The following is a 19,930-nucleotide window of genomic DNA, read 5'->3' as shown; positions in this document are numbered from 1 at the left end:
ATATACCGAAAAATCTATATGCATCTATATGCATGTACATATATATATACACACACACACACACAAAATTCTACTAAAGTGTGATCTATATTTTATGAAACAAATTATGTATGTATGTACACGCACATGTAAATTACGCAACTTTTCTAATATACAGAGATATATTGGATATCGCGATTCGATATTATTTCTTACAAAGTGTAGTGTAAAAAGAGTGCATCGAATGTGTATCATAAAATTATTATTAGTCTTATTTCTCACGTGTGTATATTTATTGAAATGTATTTATTCATATGTAAATAAAAAGCGTATCGAGCCGTTTAAATCTTACAAACAAAAAGTGTCAATTGAAAGCTGCTACGCGCCGAGTCGCTAATTCTTCTTTTTGAAGCATTAATTTTTTTTTCGCACTTCTCTTCCATCCGCATCGCACGTAAGCGCGAAAACGTACCTTGTTAAACTTTGCGAATGTATATAATTAAAATTTAGTATATGCGCAATTATATAACACACATCGATAGCAAAAGTTTAATATATACATATATGTGTATATACATATACAATTTTCTCTCATTTCTTTTTCTCTATTTCTCTCTTATGTATATTGTTTAATCACCATCTGAATAATTTCGCGTAAGAATTGTAAAGATTTCTCTTCGTTGTACCGTTCTTTTGATTGTTGCGATGAAAAACATAATAGTAAGTTAATAGTTATTTATCATTCATATATCTATATAAATGATAAATAACATATATATTAATAATTTATTATGACTGTTTTAGATGCTTTCGAATTATTTACATTTTATTGTAGTCGATATACATTTTTCGACTAATTCAATAGGAACTGAGTAACCGAAGAGCTCTCATATATCAATGGGTTTAATCCACCGAATGAAACACTACACATATCTATGGTTTATACTTCCATATGCCTTCTTTTTCAAATAGTGTATGTAAGCCTGATTTTACTTGAAAAAATTTCAAACATGCTGTTTCATTCGTTTCTTTTTTTCTATTAGGTCACGATAAAAAGAGATACTCGATCAAAGAATATCGATACGGTGATACATCATCTTCCAGATTGCAACAAGTTGAAAACAAAATATTTGAATAGGAATCAGCACCAACTAACGTGTGGCGATAGTTACGTCACTGCTAAGGAAAGCAATAGTCATCACACGAGTTACGTCGCTAGGTAAGCTTACCGTTCAGTCTATCGACGTTCTCCGCGAACGTACGATCGCAAAAATCGTGTATACATACAATACATTCCATTTTATTCTACTTCAAGAACAAAGAGATGCCGGTGCGGATCAATTGGCCTCTATTGACGGCGACAGTCTGCCCTAACATCGGCGGCTGGGTCGGCGGCTACATCACCAAGAAGAATTTCAGCTGGTACGAGGTGAGGATCACATGCAAACGTGTCATGCTGTGATGCGACGCCAAGCCGGCGCCGGAGATATGGACAATTACGTCATCGCGATGTAATGAAAACATTCAAGAGAGCTGTAATTGATCGATTGAAATACGCGCTTTGCCGATTTAATTCTAAACTTACGAAAGTGTTTGTAAACGAAGGTCGTTCGATTAAGCGCGAATCGATATACACGGGCGATTCGCGCCAAATGTATAATATTACAGCTATTTACATCGATCCATTTTGCTCTAGTATTATATATATGCAAAGGTCTGTCTACTAAAAACGTGTACATTTTCGTAGCGACAATTATTATTGCAATAAAAATATCGGTGTCAATTATTTATAATTATATTTGTTATCTGATCATATATAATTTATATAATCATATATAATAATTATAATTACGCATTATTTATAAATGTGTTTGTATAACTATATGTGTGTGCGCGTATTCTTTACAAATAACTATAAATATATATTTTTCATAACTGTGCGTTATATCCGTAACATATCGCGATTATAAAAGCTTAGAGAGAGTTGCGTGTTATTTATAAATATAATTACAATTGTTTATAATGCGATGATATCTAAACCCTAAACGTAAATTACACGAGACAAAACGAGACATAAATAATCTAAGAATTCGCAAGAAATCTAATCAATATGGTAAATAATTACAGTTCCACGAGTCTCTAATATTGCTTGTATTTATAACAACTTTCGTGTACGCGCCTTTACTGTTTCTCTCGGACATTTACATCACAACGAGTTTAAAGTAATACGTACATAATAGCGCTGGTAATACGTTATCTCTCTATTTTAATTTTTTGTTTGCGCAAAAGAGGCACGTGGAACTTAGTAAATCGTGAGAAAGCAGACTAAGACCTATCCATTTACAATAAATTACATATTTTATCGCTAATGATATGACATAATATCGCTTTGTACGCAGCTGTGGATATCCGTCACACTTTAATAATTCGTTCTCTCTTGTTTTTTAGTCGCTGAAAAAGGCGAAAATCATTCCGCCGGCCTGGGTGTTCGGACCTGTATGGACCACCATTTACTGTACAGTGGGCTATTCGTCGTACCTGGTGTGGCGAGACGGGGGTAGCCTGCAGGAGGCGGCCGGACCGCTCAGCTTGTACGGTCTTAATCTTGCCCTCAACTGGGCGTGGACGCCGATATTCTTCGGGACTCACAACATTAAATGGGTATTCGATATGCACGCACACACATACGCATATTTTTAATTTTAAAAAATTTGACAATACTCGAGACCGTTCGAGTGTGTATCTTCATAATTACTAATTTTTGTTGGAAAAAAATATTTGAGGTAAATCTCTCGAAAGTATCTCACGTCACTTGAGAATAATCTATTGAAAACTAAGAGAAATTAGTTTAAACAATATAAATAATTTGTATTTTTTCGTCATAATGAAAAAAATCTATCTTTTCTTTATATTAAATATGACACATGTGGAAATGGAATGGAAATTATATGAACAATTTTGTGTATATATAATTTCCATTATTTAATATATATATGATAGTATTCATATTTTTTTTAATGAAAAAAAAAACAATATAAAAAAGCTCCAATAATCGCTCGAATAGTCTCCTAGCTCAAGTAAAGAATCTTATTTATATCTTAGCGGTTTTAAACCAAAACCATCAGTTTGGAATTCAATTTTTATATCGTGTTCGCTCGAAGAAAGAATTGTGCTTTCGTTTTATCGACTTGTGTATTAATAGTTTCAAGTACAACTATGTCTCAATATAATTTCAAGCTAAAATCCTAAAAAAAGAACAGATCGACCGTGCGTTCATAGATTTTGATAATTAACTCTCGCATTTTGAACTTTGGGGAGAATTAAGCACTCGCAGAGCGATCATCCATAAAACCGGTTTAGGATGGAAAATTCTATTAAAACTATTGTTTTACACTTATGCGCAGGCTCTCTACGAATGTGTAGCGTTGTTGGGCAGCACAGCGGCACTTGGCATCGTATTCTACAACGTCAATCCTGTCGCTGGCTATCTCATCATTCCCTACTTTGTGTGGACCTCTCTCGCCGCAACGTTTAACTATGCCATTTATCGGGATAATCCGGATAACAAACAGCTCCCGGCTGCCGAGAAAACTGAGGAACAGAAAAAAAATTAAGAATAAAAAAGAGACAGAAACCACTTCTTTTGTTTAGAAAGTTAGCTTTTTTGCATCGGAAAAACATCTCACGAGATCGATGTTGCTGATGGGCTCAACGAATACTTTGATCCGAGTATATAAAAATCGAATATATTCGCCTATATATATGCGAATATTTTCCCTTTTTTTCATATTCAAATGTTCAATTTTATTCTCTTTTTTTAGCTTTCTTAAAATTGTCTTTCATTATATATATAATTATAATATATATATATATATATATATATAGTATTTGAGTATTTGCGATTTTATTGTATGTATTATATAATTTTAAGCAAAAAAAAGAGAATATCTTTGCAAAATATTTCTATCAAAATTTATATCACTTCTTCACTTATATTAATATAAAATAAAATATTTTGTAAATCAATGTTTTTTTTTCTTTTTTTTAAAGTTATTTAAGGAAAGATGACGTGTGCAAGTCACTATTTAAAGTTAAAGAAGATAATCTCGCGTCGACAATTTGGGGATCGAAAAAAACCTAATTTATCGACTCGCTGTTCTTTCTTGGATCTAGCTTTATAGAAAAGAAAAAGAGAGATAATAAGTATGCCCATCATTCGCTACTTTACTTTTGTACAATTGTCATTATTGTTGACCACCGCAGTCGTCGACTTTGTCGACGAGACGTGCCTTTGCATTAAACGCACAACCGCCGTTAGTATACACATGTTTATTGATCGATATACGAAATAAAGATTACTTAATCGATCGACGTGTACGTACAATTATATGTGTACAATTATAATACCTTAGTTGTACTTAGTTTTAATAAATCATACAAAGAAATCTTAAGGGAGGCAGGGGTGGAGGCGGGTGAATGAATAGGGAACATGGTGACTTAGGGAGACTTTCATTTCATTCATTATCGTCTACCCTATTTCGCATATGGAACTACATGGAGCTTTCTTTTTTTTTTTGGATTAATTAGCCTTGGTAAAATAAAATCAGCCGCGAGAATTTAGTCCCGTCTTCGTTTAGAGCTATAAAATTTATGGTTCTCGGCTTCAATTTCGCCTTTTATACAGAATAGGGCAGAATATATTACATAAGAGAGATATCGAATACGATGGTACGGTCGGTTGCTGCACGGGCGGGACCTCTTTCAGACGGCTGTTACCGCCATGTTCGGCTGTCGTGTTTCACAAGCGCTACGTAAGCTCGGTCGCGTAGATGTATCCCTGCTGCTGTAGCACGTATAACCGCTTCTCCACGGCTTCTTTGTCTGAAAGAACCAGTGAATCATGATTAATGCGATCATAGAGTCTGCGATAAATTCAAAGAAAAATTGTGAGCGAATATAATCCTTATTTTTTTCAAGATAGAAATAAGAAAAAAAAAATTTAACAAGAATTATTAATATACTATTTTTTATACAATGTGTAAATAAATATTAAATATCAAGATGTATATATTGACAAATAAATATATAAACTAATACCAAAAAATTTATCATATCTGAATAAAATTTCAAATAAATTGAAATCAAAATCATAAAAAATAAGGAACTTTTGCGCTAATATCTTTTCATTGTAAAAAAAAATTATATACAATACATACATTTGATGAGTAGAGCTCGGTCTTGACTGTGACTGACATGTTGCGCCAACGAGTGCAATAATATCTGTGCCGTATGATAACGCTGGAAACATTCGCCCCCTTTGCCGAATAGCTCGTCCAATGCCGCCGATTGACACTGCAAAAATAATCTCGTTAAATATTAAAAATATCAGAAGAGACGAGATAAGCATAAAAAGAAATAAAGTTTCATTACCATGTGAATCGCATGATTGTACAATATCTTGTCTGCTGTAGCTCCTGTTTGACGAAGAAGCCCTGCGCTATTGAGTTGCTTACATTCCGACAAACACGACTTAAATTTCTCGTTCATGGTGCTGACAACTACAATATTATAGAGAGAATGTAAATATAAAATTTAATTTAATTTAAATATATATTAACTTACAAATTTCTTTCTATAATATATATATATATGATGTTGTAAACATACAATTGTGAATATACTTTGTGAATTAAGGCTCCTGGGTGCTCACCGCGGCCATATTGGATTGTGACGTCAGAGGCGAGAAAGCACACGCTGAAAATTCTTAGATGCCATTTTTTAATGAAAAGATATTTCGATTAAACAGCACTTAAGATGGCTTTAGCACACTCTTAAAAACCCCCGAAAACTATCCTTTTCCCTTTATAACCAATCAACATCTGTAAAATGATCGAGATATCAGACTTTGACATGCGGAATGACTGCGCATGTGCAAAGACCAGACGGACTGGGCTTCATAATATTACATTTTACAGCTGTTGATTGATTATAAAGGGGAAAGGATAGTTTTCGGGGTTTTTTAAGAATGTGCTAAAGCCATCTGAAGTGCTGTTTCATCGAAATATTTTTTTATTTCGAAATGGCATCTAAGAAATTTTAGCGTGTGTTTTCTCGCCTCTGACGTCACGATTTCGACATGGTCAGCAAGGAGCCAGGAGCCTTAAGTTACATATAAAATAGAAATACATAACAAAGTTTTTATTTAATTTTGCAACTTTCAAAAGGAAATTTTTACAAACAGAGAAAAAGTCTTTCATAGAAATAGTTAAAATTTAGAATATTAAAAAAAAATTTTTAAGAATCTATTCACCTTCCTTCACAGTAGCCGTCGGTTGCAGTCTTCCAGCCTTGAGCTCCTGAGTAGCCAGATTGAGACCCGAACTGAGCCACTGAAGAGCCCGGACCAGCAGAATAACCTGCTCGGCACGTTTCCTGGTGGCCGCGTTACCGATCTGCTCGATACCGCTGAGCGGCGTTGGCTGCTCGATGTTACCAAGCGGCCCGGCTCTGGATCTCGCAACTTCACACACGCACTCGCACAACGCGACGACGAAGTTCAGCTTGGCCAGGACTTCGTTGTGCTCGCGTTCCATCAGCGTCTCCTCCGGCAGCTCCGGCGCGATAAACGTCAACGAACGATCATCGATCGTCGTTGGCGGGATATCCGGAAAGAGGCTTTGAAAACTACCGGCTTCTACGAATGAAGAAAAGAGAGAATAATGACATTTATACGAACAGTTAATAGGTAAGCAATCTGTGATAGATTTTCTATCTATAGAACTTTTTTGTGTGACATCGTAACTATTGTGAAATTGGAGTTAGTTGGAGTGGATGTTGAGATTATTTGTTAATTGATAACTATATTATTATTGAATAATTATATTATAACTATATTATTGAGATTACTTGTTAATTGATAACTATATTATTGCTCCAGCTAATGTGAATAACAATGCAAAGATTTTGGCTAAAAAATATTACCAGATATCTCGGGAAGAGTGACAGCTCTGGTGCCAAAGGGTATAACGGGCGAGTGCCTGAGAGTGTTGTTGTTGTCTTGAAAAGCTCGCGAGGTAGGCGAACCGAGCACAGCCAACGGACCCGTGAGCAGCGGCGAGGATGCGCTGTTGTTGCCCGTGGAACGTCGCAACGGCGAGGTCCCGCTCGGTGTATGCGTGTGCCTAGCTACGGGACTCACTTGCCAGGTGTTGGGTGGTGGCGGAGTTTCACTTAATCTAAAAATTGACAAATTAGCCCCCTTTATATTTGAAGACTTATTATTATATTTTATTATTTGTAAAGAAAGAAATGTCTGTACCTTCTGCCGGGTGGAGTACCGATGACAAACTGCACGCTAGGCGGGCTGAGGGAGCCGATGTCCGGAGGATGATTCCTGTGGGAGTCCACGCTGCGTTTCATACTGATAGGTTGGGAACGAGGAACGCTGCTGCCGCCGCCGGAACGGGGGGCATTCGTCAAAGGAGAGTGCGGCGGCTGCTGAGCCGCTGAATTTCGTTGACACGGAACGGGAATCGGTTCAGAGATTGGTAGATAGCATGGCCGGGGTGGGCTAATGGCTTCTCTGCTCGTTTGCCTAGTATATCTGGATAGAAGTCATAGAAATGTAGTAATACTATGAAAAATGAAAGAAAAGTGTTGATATATAAAATAAGCCTGTATAAGTGCAACTTCTTATACAACAAAAATAAAAAATGTATAATTAAATACTAATAAAGCTATTTTTTGTGTAATACAACTGTAAGTGTGCAATAGGCGCAGTTATATATACTTTTATATTAAATTCTGATATATCAGAAAAAAACATAATGAAATAATATCACGTACTCGCCCAATTTCGATAAGCAGGGTCGAGGTGGGCTGATAGCTTCCCTGCTCACTTGTTTGGTATATCTGAAAAATAATAAGAATAGGCATGTTCACAAAATGCCTTACATATCAAAAACAGAATATACTAAATATACTAAAATATATTAAAATATGCAAAATTGGAGATTAAAAACTAATTTCTGCAGATTAAAGCAAAAAAAATTTTATTAGTAATTATTAAAACTCGCTATACCTATATAGAACCTAACTTCGTTTTGTATTTGTTTCAGACATTTAATTTGAACTTACTTCACTGGTGGATTATTATCGGTATCACTGCTGATATCACTCGGTACAAGAACAAAATCATCCTCGGGGCTAGAACACGGAGTTTCCGTTGCCTCGGGTTCTGACCTATTGACAATTGGCGTTCCTTCCTCGATCGGAATCGCCATTGTACCCGGAGACGCAGGCAGTTCGGCGGGCACCGGACTCGGACTGTCTCGAGCACCCGTCAGAAACGCATGACCGAAGAAATGATCGAAATCCATGCGATCGGTCGCTTCACGCCTCAACAAACCCATCAAGAGATTCGTCAGCTCGGGCGACGTTCCAGGTGGTATACTAAAAAAAGGTACATATTCTTTTTATAATACTTACTATATCATAATTCTTTTTTTACTACAATAAAAAAGATTGAAATAGAAATTTCTGACAAAAAAATTCAACAAAAGGAGAAAGTCAAACAAAAATGACGAGGTGAAAAAAAATCTATAAAAAAATAAAAGGGTTGTTTTATACAAGAAGATTTCTATAATTATCTATAATTCAAATCCTTTTCGATCTCCGAGGAATGGAAATTATATATAATTATCAACAATATGAAAAAATGAGAAATCTTTGTTAAATATCGTTCGTACCAGGGGACAAGATTGACAGTATTCTCATAGATCGACTTGAGCGCGTGAGGGTTATTTGCGGGGTGCGGTGCTTTCCCGGTGAGACATTGATATAATATGGTTCCGATGGACCACAGATCCGCTTTAGCGTCGTACTGGAGAGACATGATAACCTCGGGTGCCATATACATTGGTGATCCGCATAAAGTCGCGGCCATTACACCTTCTTGCAAGAACCTAGCGAAACCGAAATCCGCTGAAATGGAAAAGAAATATGTTACTGATATACCGTAATCGAAAAACCGAGTATATTAACTCTAGAAGAGTTCACAAATCTAACAAAATAGACAAATAAATTTAAACCTGATAAAATTCAGAATTAAAATAAAAACATTCTTACCTATCTTCAATGTTATTTCTTGTGGTTGTGGACAAGCTTTGCCACAGTTATGATTCAACAGAATATTTTGCGGCTTGAGATCTCTGTGGACTATCCCTTTGGCATGCAACACCTTCATCGCACGGACCAATTGCTTGAGAAACAATCTAATGGTGTCTTCGGAGAGAGTACCTTTCGCTGTCAGGGGAAAATGTAAATTATTTTTATTTATATGATAAAAATATATACATATAAAAATAATTAATGTCACAAATTGACATTAAGATTTTATTGATTTTATTAATTTTATTGTTGAAAAAATGCATAGTTTTATTTAATTATCTGATTAAATATTTTTTTCATTGTAATTTTTTAAAATTGTTTAAGTAAACTCACCGTTTAAGTAATCCCCCAAATCTCCACCGTTACAATATTCCATAACCAGGAAGACATTATGATTAGACTCCTGCATTGAAAAGATTAATTTTAATCTTTTCATTACTATTAATAATAAATACTGTTCCATAAATTTGACTTGTCTTACCTTACAATCATACAACGCAACAACATTCTCGTGGTGTAATTTAGTTAATGCCTGTAAGACAAAGCATTATTTACATATATACAAATCTTTTATTTTTACCAATTTTATTTTTACAACAGAAAAAATATATTGTCAGATATTTACAATAAATAATATAATTTAAAAATTGATTAATAATTCTCTTCTATCTACAGAGTTCTTATAATCTACTAAATAACTATAAAGAAAATATACCTTTAAGATTTTAATCTCCTTCTTCAATAAGTCCTGCGATTTAGCCAAAGTTTTCTTTGTGATACTCTTGATAGCCACTACCACATTTGGTTTCTACAAAATATGAAGCAATATAAATGCAATTCTTGTATTACGAAACATATATTAAATATTAAATTAGATTAAATACAAAAAATCAGAATTTAAGCGGATTTCCAAATTATAATTTTGTTCGATGTATTGTTAAATCATATTTTAAGAAAATAAGACAATGAAGATTCGCAAAGAATTATTAAAAGTAGTTGAAGCTATTCTTTTTATTTATTTAACAACAAAGTTCCAAAAAGTATAAAATTATAATTATTGTTCTATTATATGACAAAAAAAATCCACAAAAAAGCCTTATCTACCTTGTATTCGAAAACATACTATTACCAGATATACTATCTGGACTAGGTTTCACAAAGAGTTAGAGAATTACAAAAGTCAGTTTGAACAATGGACTTTCACGAAACAAAGATTTTGTATCTGACATTAATGAAAAACAATTTCCAACAGATTATTAATTCATGCTGGCAAAAGTGAGAATCGGAGCCAGGACTCGGGGACAACTCACTTTGCGATGTCTGCCCCTGAAGACTACGGCGAAGGCGCCGGTGCCGATCAGGTCCTTGGGATTGTACTCGTAGTCGCCGATGATCTCCATCTCTCTCTCTCGCGTCCGATCTCTACCGACGTGCTGAGGTCGACGGTTTATCAACAACGCGAGGATGCATCGCCCGCGATCGGAGATCGATACGTCGTCGTCGTCGTCCCCTGCAAAACGAGTCGACTCGTTGTCGGGATCGCGCGATCACAGTCTCAGGATGTCATCTACGCGACATCCGTCATCGCGTCGTCCTCGATCCACCTCGATCGTGGCGTCGAATTATCGCTGCTGATTCTAGAGAGCAACGCACCGCGGAAGCGGGGAGGAGTCGCCAAGTCGACGGCGCAGGAGTAGAAGGAGGAGAGGAGGGCGGGAGGGGCGCGACGAACACGTCCGAAAAAAAACACAAAACACGACGGAGAAGACGCACCACGTACCCCCGCGCCGCGCGCTACCCGTTGCCCGCACTCCTCGGCATTGACGCAGTCGTCGAGGTCGAGGGTTGTCAATGGTCGTCGTCGGACATCGTCGCGGACACGTCGCGACGATGTGTGCGTGTGCGTAGGTGTGACGTTTCATTCGTGTAGGCTCGACCGAGTTTCGTCGAACGCGTCTGATTGGCTGCGAGCGGCGCGGGGAGAAAACTCGCGCATGCGCGGTAGCGAGCGCGTTTGACGTTTCGCGCTCGCTCATCTGTCAACGCGCGTCGATTGGTCATCGGGGTGGGAAGTTTCTAGAATCAGGACGGGCAACCTCTGCCGTACGAATTTCCCTCTCCCCCCTACATCGATCCGCGAAGAAAGAGAACTAGGAGGGGGAGCGCTAGGAAAATTTCGTCGCGCCGAGGAGCAGCGAGAATCACCGAGGCGAGACCGAACGTAAAAATTCGCAACGATCCGGAAACTTGCCGCACGCAGTTTCTCCCGAGTTATTTTCCGCGCCTCGTTCTCGCGGAACGTCTCGTCCGCGTGCGACGAACGGCGAACGGCGGTACAGGATCTTCGGCCCGCGGGGACGAGGTGGTCTTCTCCGGCGAGAGCGCAGGTAGGTAAAAATAAACCCAATCTTCATCGCTTCAGGCGGCGACGAAACGCGGCCGCGTTCGAACGAGCGAGATTTGCGCAGCGCCGCGCGGCCGGATCGATAATTGATTATCGTGTGCATCTACCGCTCTAACCTAGGTCCCCGTGAATGTACGCTGGATTATTAAATACTTCACGCGTATATATATATATATATATAAGTACGTACATATATATATATACATATATATATATATATATATATATATATATATATCATGGAGTGACTCGATATCGCGATAACGACGTCGTTGAACGCGAATGGCCAATTCGCTGACATAATTTAATCGACACGGGACACTGGAACGGAGCGGAACGGCGTTCGGTAGATTGTCGCTTTTCTTTCACACTCGGCGAGCACAGTGGTATGCGCATAACGATCCTTGACTGACTTACCTGGAGGCCCTAAAGGTCAGTCTCGATTTCCTCCGAGATTTCGTAAGGTGACTCGTGAAACGATAATTCATGTATAATTAACGCTCGCGCTATTTGTTATTCGTGAATGTATAATGACAATTTCCGAATGAAATTTATATTCTTATTTATGTTGCGTTTCTATTTTGTCGCTGATTCTGCAGCTTTAGCGTTTGGCATTTATACATTCGATTTGTGCGCGGGATATCTACGTTAAAGTTTACATCATATATCTTTATTGGCAATGTAATTCAATAGTTACGGTTGATATAAAGAATCATATAAATGCACAAAGCTAATATTTATGTGAAACTGCTTTCAAAGTGTTAAATAATTTAATTGTATTAATTGTGCAACTTGATGTAACTTTATTAAAGAGTTTATGCATGTGTGATTTGTCGATATCTCAACTGGAGCGTGTTTCTTTGATTCGCAGAACTAACACAAGATGTACAATGGCATTGGACTTCAAACTCCACGCGGTTCCGGAACCAACGGACATGTTCAGAGAAATTGGGCAATTGTGCGTAAAAACAAAGACAAAGTTACTTACAGGACGGAAGATGGAAAAATCGATCAATTGAATAAGCAGCCGAATAAAGAAATTCTAGATCATGTCAGAAAGAGAAAAGTTGAAGTCAAATGCGCCGAACTGGCCGACATTTTAGAGGATCAAGGGTAAATATTTGTAAATTGTATCCTTCTCATTTTATAATCTCAACATTTTTAATCTCAAGATAAATCTATTAATAAATCTATAAGTCTCTTGACACTTTGTGTCATGTTAACAATTTATTTTTTAAACACAATGTTAATATGTGAAATTTATATAACAGTCAGTAGTCATTAATACATATAAAACTTTTGTCTTTACCAAAGATAGTTGTCGATAAATATATCTTTAAACTGTGCTTTGAAGCCAAAGGCAGACAAAGCAAATCCTATTACAGTTTACAATCTAATTTAAGTCTGAAAGAAGAGTAGCTATATACTTACAATAATATAATTCTCTATCAAGATTTAAATTATTTAGTATAATATTTTTACAAAGTACAGGATGGATATAATATAAAATATATGTGTGTTTATATAAAAAAAATAGATATACATATGACTTGTGTGCGTATGTGTCTCGCAATATGTAACTTAAATTTTAATAACAAGTTATAGTCAAGATAGTTAACGTATTTGAACGCAGAATAGATATAATCAAAAATATGTGTGCATATGTGTGTCGCAATATGTAACTTGAATTTTAATAACAAGTCATAGTCAAGATAGTTAATGTATTTGAACGCAGAATAGATATAATCAAAAATGGATATAATCTCATCTAGTCTTTGATGCAAATTGCAGATTAACGAGCGAAGAGATAAACAACAAGGTGGAATCCTACAGAACCTTGTTAATGGGGAGCGATATCAAACCATCCATGCCACAGGATGAGTTCGGCCGTGTTAAGTAAGTACATTTATTATTCTTTTTCTAATATATTTTCTCGAAAATTTTAACAAACATATAATAAATTGTAATAAATTATGTGAAAAGAGCAATATAATAAGACAGAAAAAATTAATAATAATTGGGATTTAATAATCAAAAGTTAAAATTAATTAGTTGAAGTAAATTAAAAGTAAAACACAATTATTTTGTATAAATTAGATAGGGACAATATAATGTATATAATTATTTGAAATAAATATAAATACGAGGGTAATTTGAGATCAATTTTGGATAAATCAAGTGATATACAAAATTTAATAATAGATATAATGGCTTGATTCATAATTGAGAAAAAGATTGGCTAATAAAATGCGATATTACTTTATGAAAGTGCAAGAAATTTTCTAGAAGAAGAATTTTCTTCTCTTTTATTGATTTGCTTGGCTGTCAGCCAAATCCAGGATAATCCCGACGCCGCGGAAGCTATATGAAACATTATATATAACGTTATATTAAGGGTGTCTGAGCTTCCTGAGATCTTAGGAACATATTTTCGTCGCGGCTTTATTTGATTTCTGTCCTAAGGCAAAGCTTTCGTAAACGCAATATCGGATCGTGAAAAAATGTTTTACAATACATCTCTATATATAATATCTATATATCTATCTATCTATTAACTTTATGAAACTTATTCTTTGAGAAATATTTGAAAAATGTACCGTCTTTGAGACATTCTTGTTGTTTTCGTAGATTTTGAATTTAGTTTGCTGCGTGATTTTCTATATTATAATAAATTATCAATTATAATCTTGGTTACATATATGTAGTTGTAATTAAATGCAAATTAAAAGTAAAATTAATAATACATTCAACACAAAGAATTATAGATAAGTTTAAGATTGCAAAAAGTAAAGAGATTTGATGAATACAGACACGCATTTGAAAATTAAATATTTTAAATTTACACAAAAGTTTGTAATACTTAAGAAGAAAATACTAGTCTTCCAAAACAACAAAAATTTTTAAGAGGAAAAATAAGATGATAAAAAGATATACATTTCTTTTTTGTATACATTATATTTTATCAAAATGCATCATTATCTTTATCGAAAATATTAGATAAAAAACAGTAAAAGAAAGGATAATAGTATTATTGAATTAATAAATTATTAATTAGGATGATAATACATTTTTCAAATTAATTCAATTATTTTTATATAACTTATTATATTATATATTTTGACAAGAAAATGCGTCTCTTTTGCGAGAGGATACAATCGATTTACTACAGAAAAAATTGATAACTTTTTCACGAATACCCTTGACACGAGTCTCTTTCTAATCTCGATTAATATGCTAATTTATATGCTGCTTTAATTTTAAACTATTTTCTCGAGAAATTGAAAAATGCGAGCGTGAGAAGAATCTCAGGGTTTTAGCTTAAACGATACTTGAAATATCGCGAAAGGGCGGGGACGCCTTGCATTTCTTGCCAGGGGAGACCAGATCGGGGGATGGGGGTGTATTCGCGATATCGACGTACCCCATAGCGCCGGCGCCAGGAAGGGAGAGATGCATCGAGAGTGAGCGTACTCGGGCGGTGGAGAAGGACAAAGAGGGGGCGCGCAGCATCCCTCGTTCTGGTCTTCGACTTCTCGTCAGTGCGAGGATGGACTGACGCACCCAGCGGACGCGTCGTCCTGGTGTCGTCGTCGACGGTGCATCGAGAGTCAGATTAATCCGGGGGGGAGGGGGGTGACACCCCACCTGGGGGGAACATGTGACGCGCGACGTGATTCGCGAACAAATCACAAAAGTCTTCCATTAGCGTTTAATTAATAGCGCGGCTATTCCGCTCTTCCAGCTCTTCTAGCTAAGTTTCAAGTTAGAATATATAAATATAAATATATAGATATATATATTTCGCGATAGATATACAATTTAAGTCTAGTCTCTTAACGTCTCACGGGAGCAAGTGGCCGTTCACGCCATACATTCAACTATACGAAGAGGATATTGCACATAGTGGAAGTTATAACCGAACCGAAGAGGAAATCTTTGTGAGGAAGATAACGTTTTATTCGAATAAATCGTAATGCACAGATATCGACTATCAATCGAATAATCAGTGAGTATAATCAGAAGAAATCTTCAAGAAATCGTATATTTCATCGAGGAACGAACTATCAATCATCACACGTCTTCCTAAATAATGTAATGCAAATACACGTGGAAAATATGAAACAATATACATTTAAATAAGGATGAGGAAATATTAGGCAAATTATATTGAAGAGGAATATTACAACATTTGCATAAATATAATCCTGGAACAAGAATTTTTACAACGAAATATATATGAAATAGAAGTAATTTGATCATATTAATTAAAGAGAAGATAAACAAGGAAAATTTATCAAGAAAAAACAAACAAAAGTTGAAATTTATCGACATTTCTCGAGTAAGAAATTTTATGAAGAATATACGTATATACACGTCTTCCATTCGTAATTATAATTTTTATTTCGTCGAGAAGAAATGAAAAAGAGAGATGCGGACGGAGAATATTAAATCTTCCTTACATCTCCACGTATCTCTTCGCCTAGAAGAAATTCGGAAAACTTTTTCTACGAAATCCATGTGTCTCCAAGTCGTCGACGTCTGACATGTCGACGGTACATCGCTAAGAAAAACGTCTTGCTTCATCCTGACAGAGTGAGAGAGAGAGGAAAAGCACGACGATAATGATGTGCCTGTGATCTGAAGTCTTCCTGAACTCCGTTAAGATGCATAGAGCAACTTTTCGCCGATACAAATATACATATTAGTATATATTCTTCCACAATATCATATAGAATAAGAAGAGGAAGGTTTAGCAAGTAACGTGAATAATAATAAAATATATAATATATCGCGCATATAATATAATATATAAATAATCACTATTATTTCTGACCAAAGAAAGCAAACGTTAATAACATCAGTAAAAAACGATCGATGCGAGACAATGAAGAGAAATGGAACATAAGGACGTAAGAAAAGAAAGGAACGTGCCATTGTCATCCTCGCCGGATGATTGTTCTAGCTAGAAAAGCCGGGACAACGGATACAAAAGGCGGAGGCGGTAACTAGGAGTGGGAGAGGGTTATTACCTTCGCCCGTAATCTTCTCCCTTCGCACCCTTCATTCTCTTCTACTTCCCTCGCGAAGGGATTGAGCTATTTGCGCAACGTGGGCCAACCGACGAAGCTTTTCGAGCTTCTCTTCAATTAGGAGCCTAATTATCTTACCGAGATTATTCACCATCGGATCACCCTTATTTTAGGAATACATGAAATAAATTTATCGCGACAAGCAGGATAATTATTTCAATTATTAGACTTGATTCTCTAATCAAGGATTCATATAGATAAATATAACATTAAGATAATCCGAGAAGAGGCTCTTCGGAAGCTTTGAAACGGATTATTGAATATACTGGTAACCAAAGAAGAAGAAGAAGAAAAAGAAAAAGAGAGAATCTTGGAGAAGAGTGAATTATCCGAGGAATGACGATGTCGGCGACGGTGTCACCGGCGAAACCCGCGCGAGGACGCGGCCCTGCCGACGGCCGGGCCTTCTTCGAGACGCTCTGGCGCGGCGGCAACTTCCTGCTGGACCGGCAAAAGGTCCAGTTGAGACGATCGCGCAAACGCAAGTTGCATTACGCGGCGGCCAACAACGGCGGGAAGAGAAAGCACCAGCAGCAGCAATTGCTGCAGATGCAACGTCAGCACTGCTGTTGCTGCCAGCGCATTCAGCTGCACCTGCTCGCCGGACGGCGAAGCAACGTGCGCTCCGTCGTCAGGTGAATCCCCTTTGTCGGCTTTCAGCTTCATCCTATGATCGTACCACCATTTATGTCCTCTCGCGATTTTTCATCTCGATTTAAAGATATTTAAATTCTTTTTTCTTTCCATAAGTTGTAATTTATATATATGTAAAATTTTATATAAATTTTTTATATAAAATAATTTATAAAATAATATATAAAATAATTTATATATAAAAGACAGTAAAAATAAGAAATTTTTGTTTGTTTTTAATTGTATTAAAAATGTAAAAGAGATGTAGTTTTCAGATATATGTATAAGAATCATCCTTTTGATGGTTTACGTTGTAGTTTAGAATCTTAATGTATGGTCGTAGGATTGAACTATCGCTGGACATTATTAAATTGTTTTTTATCTATATATAAATTTGATTTCTCTTCTTAAGAATATTATATTTCAAAGAAATATTTTCAATGAAAATATCGAGATTGAAAAGGCCGAGTGATTCTGTATTATATTAAAAAAAATGTATATAAACGCGCTTTTAATCACGAACTAATTTTACTTTAATGGTATCTTAATTTAAATCTTAATTTCGTATAAACTACATTTCTCAACATGATTTATTATATATTTTTTATATTATTTTATATTATTTTTTGAGAACTTTACATTACGAAACTAAGACAATATTACACGTATATACAATAAAGAACTATATTTAAGTTACGATGTATATATGTATCGTAATTTGAATATAATTTTCTATATATACATTAGCCCTCTTTGACGTACTCTTCGTCCGTTTACCAGTCGACTTCGGCGCCGGGTCGACAGTGATTCCGCTCTATACGGCGCAAAGGGGATGCCAGAAAAGAGAACAGCTGGATTGTATTGATCCGCCGTGTTCCGGCAGCGTGCGTGCAGGCGCGCAGGGGTGGCTCTCGCTCCCTCCCGGTTAAAACCCCCCCTGGTTCGCTGCTTTTCACCTCTGCAGGAAAAGTAGAGAGAGAAAGAGAGAAGGCGATTCCTGCTTGCCATTCTAACCGCCCTGTAGTAGTGTGTTATGTCATTAGCGTCGCGACGCCCGTTTTAAGGACGACCCCGCCGTTGTTCCCGTTCTCCATACACACAGGGTGTTGGTTCCCGCGAGGGTTAAACGTCTCTCTCGTCGCCTCTCGTTCCATCGCTCCTCCTCCGAGGATGACGGTGAAGATCTCGACGCGGTACGCGATCTCGATCTCGTCTATCCTACCCTTCTTCGTCCGTTCTCGTGAATCAGCGCGTCGCGCAGGTCGACCTGAATCTCGATAACGTTTATCTGTAAAAATGATGCAGTGACTTCATATTTCGCGGAACGGGAAATAGATACAAGTTTCTTCGATTTATACATTGCAGTTGCATTTCTCTGTGTGCACGATTTAAAATCGCCTCGATTATTTGATAATTGGTGAACAAACGAGAGTATACGATTCTCTCTATAGATCGCGCATAAAATCTCATCTTTGAAAATAAGTGTGTTTATCTGTAAAAATATGATGCAGTTTGTAATATTTTCAAAATATAAAAGTGACATCGAAATACAGAAATTTTATTATTTATCGCGCTATTAAATTTTCGTATCTGGCATCTGATAATTGTTTATTCGGTCGCATCATCGGTGACATAATCAGCTGCGAAATAACAAGTTAAATGAGATTCACGTGCGTTCGACGAGAGCTGCGAAAATGTGCAAGACAAATAATTTCCACAAGAACTTTATTACGTAAAAACATAAAGTTGATCATCGAAGCAATTAATCTTTTAATGCTTCTTTATTTGTAAAAATTTGATCGAGATTTTTGAGAGAGAATTATATCAAAAATATTCTCCCGCCTTGAATTGATAACAATTATGTTGCGAGAATTTGTTTTTTTCCTGTACTGCATTTTTAATTATAAAAAATTACATCAATGACAAAAATAAGTTATTTCTCAAGCTTGATTTTCTTTATAAAAATAATATCGATTACTGATGAAAACAAAATTATCTCCCAGCATCCTTTTGCTTGTAGAAATGATACTGTTAAGTCGGAGGCGTTATATATCATCGTTACGAATAATTATTGAAATTTATTTTAAAAAAATAGAATTAAATAATAACATATCATTAATATTACAATTATGATTGTCTCAACAACTAATAAGATGATTTGTTTCTCAAGAATCTTGTATTAAAGATTTCTAAAATCAATATTGGCAAAATTGATTGATTCATCACTGCACACTTTTAATTAATTTATCAAATAAATAAATTATTATTAAATAATTTATAAAATATCAAATTAATTTATCATTGCACAAAGCTTACACTGAGAGAATTTTCTTTTAAAATTTACCTTGAAAATCATGATAATCGTGGGACAATATAATATGGAAAGAATTTTATGAAAATTTCTCTGATTAATATTTATTACAATAAAAATAATAATATTAATTTGACTAAACTGCATAGTAAAATTAATCAAACATGTTTTATATTTTATTGTGATAAATATTAATCAGAAAAATTCTCATAAAATTCTTTCTATACCATATTATCCCACGATTACCATGATTTTCAAGGTAAATTCTAAGAGAAAATTCTCTCTGTTTACAAATAGATACTTGTGATACGAGATGACTAGTACTCTGCGTTGATACCACTGCTT

At 35.7% G+C, this 19,930-nt stretch overlaps 3 protein-coding genes across 4 annotated transcripts in view; 2 read left to right on the top strand and 1 right to left on the bottom strand.

Moving 5' to 3' along the window:
* Positions 1 to 1,030: 1,030 nt before the first annotated feature.
* Tspo (Translocator protein) lies at positions 1,031 to 4,347 on the top strand. 2 transcript variants are annotated; one of them, XM_083046598.1, is made up of 4 exons: positions 1,031 to 1,198; positions 1,295 to 1,408; positions 2,428 to 2,640; positions 3,384 to 4,347. In XM_083046598.1, exons 2-4 carry the CDS (start codon positions 1,304 to 1,306, stop codon positions 3,591 to 3,593), a joined length of 528 nt encoding a protein of 175 aa, XP_082902724.1. In that variant the 5' UTR covers positions 1,031 to 1,198; positions 1,295 to 1,303; the 3' UTR covers positions 3,594 to 4,347. The 2 variants fall into 2 exon arrangements, with proteins under 2 accessions (XP_082902724.1, XP_082902723.1); XM_083046597.1 differs by lacking the exon at positions 1,031 to 1,198 and having other exon boundaries at positions 1,207 to 1,408.
* A 260-nt stretch (positions 4,348 to 4,607) lies between these two features.
* Atg1 (serine/threonine-protein kinase unc-51-like protein Atg1) lies at positions 4,608 to 11,064 on the bottom strand. Its single transcript, XM_083046594.1, has 14 exons — positions 10,458 to 11,064; positions 9,863 to 9,955; positions 9,629 to 9,679; positions 9,481 to 9,550; positions 9,106 to 9,282; positions 8,727 to 8,961; positions 8,116 to 8,430; positions 7,825 to 7,890; positions 7,298 to 7,582; positions 6,961 to 7,214; positions 6,290 to 6,673; positions 5,410 to 5,537; positions 5,196 to 5,331; positions 4,608 to 4,860 (listed from the first exon to the last, which is right to left on the bottom strand). The coding sequence occupies exons 1-14, from the start codon at positions 10,545 to 10,547 to the stop codon at positions 4,787 to 4,789; spliced, it is 2,358 nt and encodes a 785-aa protein (XP_082902720.1). The 5' UTR covers positions 10,548 to 11,064; the 3' UTR covers positions 4,608 to 4,786.
* A 264-nt stretch (positions 11,065 to 11,328) lies between these two features.
* Positions 11,329 to 19,930, top strand: part of Srrm234 (Serine-arginine repetitive matrix 2/3/4) — a 15,309-nt gene continuing 6,707 nt past the window's right edge. The window contains exons 1-5 of the mRNA XM_083046528.1: positions 11,329 to 11,534; positions 12,423 to 12,664; positions 13,343 to 13,447; positions 16,081 to 16,144; positions 16,920 to 17,276. Coding sequence (XP_082902654.1) covers positions 12,435 to 12,664; positions 13,343 to 13,447; positions 16,081 to 16,144; positions 16,920 to 17,276 — 756 coding nt within the window. The 5' untranslated portion in view covers positions 11,329 to 11,534; positions 12,423 to 12,434. The remainder of the gene's footprint in view (positions 11,535 to 12,422; positions 12,665 to 13,342; positions 13,448 to 16,080; positions 16,145 to 16,919; positions 17,277 to 19,930) is intronic.

The sequence above is a fragment of the Prenolepis imparis genome, unplaced genomic scaffold, assembly GCF_030444845.1.
Source record: "Prenolepis imparis isolate NDT839.2.m4 unplaced genomic scaffold, iyPreImpa1.0 SCAF_9, whole genome shotgun sequence".
Classification (NCBI taxonomy): domain Eukaryota; kingdom Metazoa; phylum Arthropoda; class Insecta; order Hymenoptera; family Formicidae; genus Prenolepis; species Prenolepis imparis.
The sequence above is the reverse complement of the archived record's forward strand: the minus strand, read 5'-3'. Positions and strand labels throughout refer to the sequence as shown.